This window comes from Eutrema salsugineum, unplaced genomic scaffold, assembly GCF_000478725.1.
Source record: "Eutrema salsugineum unplaced genomic scaffold, Eutsalg1_0 scaffold_2, whole genome shotgun sequence".
Lineage (NCBI taxonomy): Eukaryota > Viridiplantae > Streptophyta > Magnoliopsida > Brassicales > Brassicaceae > Eutrema > Eutrema salsugineum.
The window spans coordinates 15,592,353-15,594,132 of record NW_006256829.1 but is presented as its reverse complement, the minus strand read 5'-3'; the positions used below and the strand labels follow the sequence as shown (position 1 = coordinate 15,594,132).

At 41.0% G+C, this 1,780-nt stretch overlaps 1 protein-coding gene across 1 annotated transcript; it reads left to right on the top strand.

The window, feature by feature from the left end:
• Positions 1 to 203: 203 nt before the first annotated feature.
• Positions 204 to 1,334, top strand: LOC112086571. Its single transcript, XM_024155540.1, has one exon. It carries the CDS (start codon positions 204 to 206, stop codon positions 1,332 to 1,334), a length of 1,131 nt encoding a protein of 376 aa, XP_024011308.1.
• The last annotated feature ends 446 nt before the right edge of the window (positions 1,335 to 1,780 follow it).

The window sequence follows — 1,780 nt, the reverse complement described above, 5'->3', positions numbered from 1 at the left end:
TGTATCTATATAAGAGATGCCAAAGTTGTGGTAATCCTTATGAGTTTTGAGAGAGATTAAAAGAGGCTTTAGTTTTGTGTTATTTTCTAAAGCTAATAAAAGAAGTTGCTTTTATTCATATTCTTAATCTAAGTTCTTGATTCTATATTTGGTATCAGAGCCAAAATTCTAAAACCTAGTAATCACAAAAGATCATTAGAGCTATGGGTGATCTTGTCGCAGCAACAAAAACGAAGGAAGGAGGTGCGTCGACGTCCATACAGTATCCGATGTTAACCACCACTAACTACACTGTCTGGGCCATGAGGATGAAGGTGGCGCTTAGGGTTCATAAAGTTTGGGAGGTCATCGAACCAGGATCAGCAGACGAAGAAAAGAATGATCTAGCTCGTGCCCTCCTTTTCCAATCCATACCCGAAGCACTAATCCTTCGTCTTGGTGAGCTCGATACCGTCAAAGCCGTATGGGACTCAATTAATAGAAGACACGTTGGTGCTGACCGAGTAAAGGAAGCAAGATTACAAACAATGATGGCTGAGTTTGATAGACTAAAGATGAAAGAAACCGATACAATTGATGATTTTACCGGCAAACTTTCAGTGATATCTACCAAATCAACAGCCCTAGGAGAAAACATTGAAGAAGCAAAGATTGTGAAGAAATTTCTTAAAAGCTTGCCAAGGAAGAAATATATACATATTGTGGCTTCCCTAGAACAGGTTCTCGATCTTAACACGACTAGCTTTGAAGATATTGTGGGAAGATTGAAAGCCTATGAAGAAAGAACCTGTGAAGAAGAAGACTCGCAGGAGGAACAGGGTAAGCTCATGTATGCGGACTCACAAAACTCCCAAACCACACAAAGCTACCAAGAAGCTCAAGGAGGAGGAAGCGGTAGAGGTGGAGGGAGGTTTGGAAGAGGAAGAGGACGAGGTCGCTTTGGAAATCAACAAAGAGACAGAACCAAAGTTGTCTGCTATCGATGTGATAAGATAGGACACTACGCATCTGTATGTCCTGATAGATTGCTCAAGCTTCAAGAAACACAAGAGGAAGAAGACGATGATTCACAAAAGGCAGAAGAGCTTTTGATACATGAGACGGTATTTCTCAATGAGAAAAAGGTGAAACCAGACAACTTTGATGCTTGCTCAGACAAAGTATGGTACTTAGACAATGGTGCGAGTAACCACATGACTGGGAATAGGCATTGCTTCTCTAAACTCGATGAAACAGTCACCGGGAAAGTAAGATTTGGCGACGACTCACGAATTGATATAAAAGGGAAGGGATCAATCGTATTTTTCTGCAAGGATGGCCTTAAAGAACTCTGAACAATTTCTACTTTATACCAGACCTGAAAAGCAACATCATACGTCTTGGTCAAGCTACTGAATCTGGCTGTGAAGTGAGAATGAAGGAGGATTACCTGATTTTATACGACAAAGAAGGAAAGCTTGTGGTAAAGGCAAATCGATCAAAGAATCGTCTTTACAAGGTGCACTTGGAAGTTGAAGATACTAGATGTCTACAGATTTTAACAACAAAAGATTCAAAGTGGCACCTGCGATTTGGACATGCGAATTCAGAAACCATAAGAATGATGATTAAGAAGGAACTAGTTATCGGAATAACTAGTTTACCACAAGAAAAGGAGACGTGTACTTCATGCCTTCTTGGAAAACAACCCCGACGAGCCTTCCCTCAAGCAACCTCCTTTCGTGCAACTCAAAAGCTTGAACTAATACATGGGGATCTCTGTGGTCCGATCACACCTTCA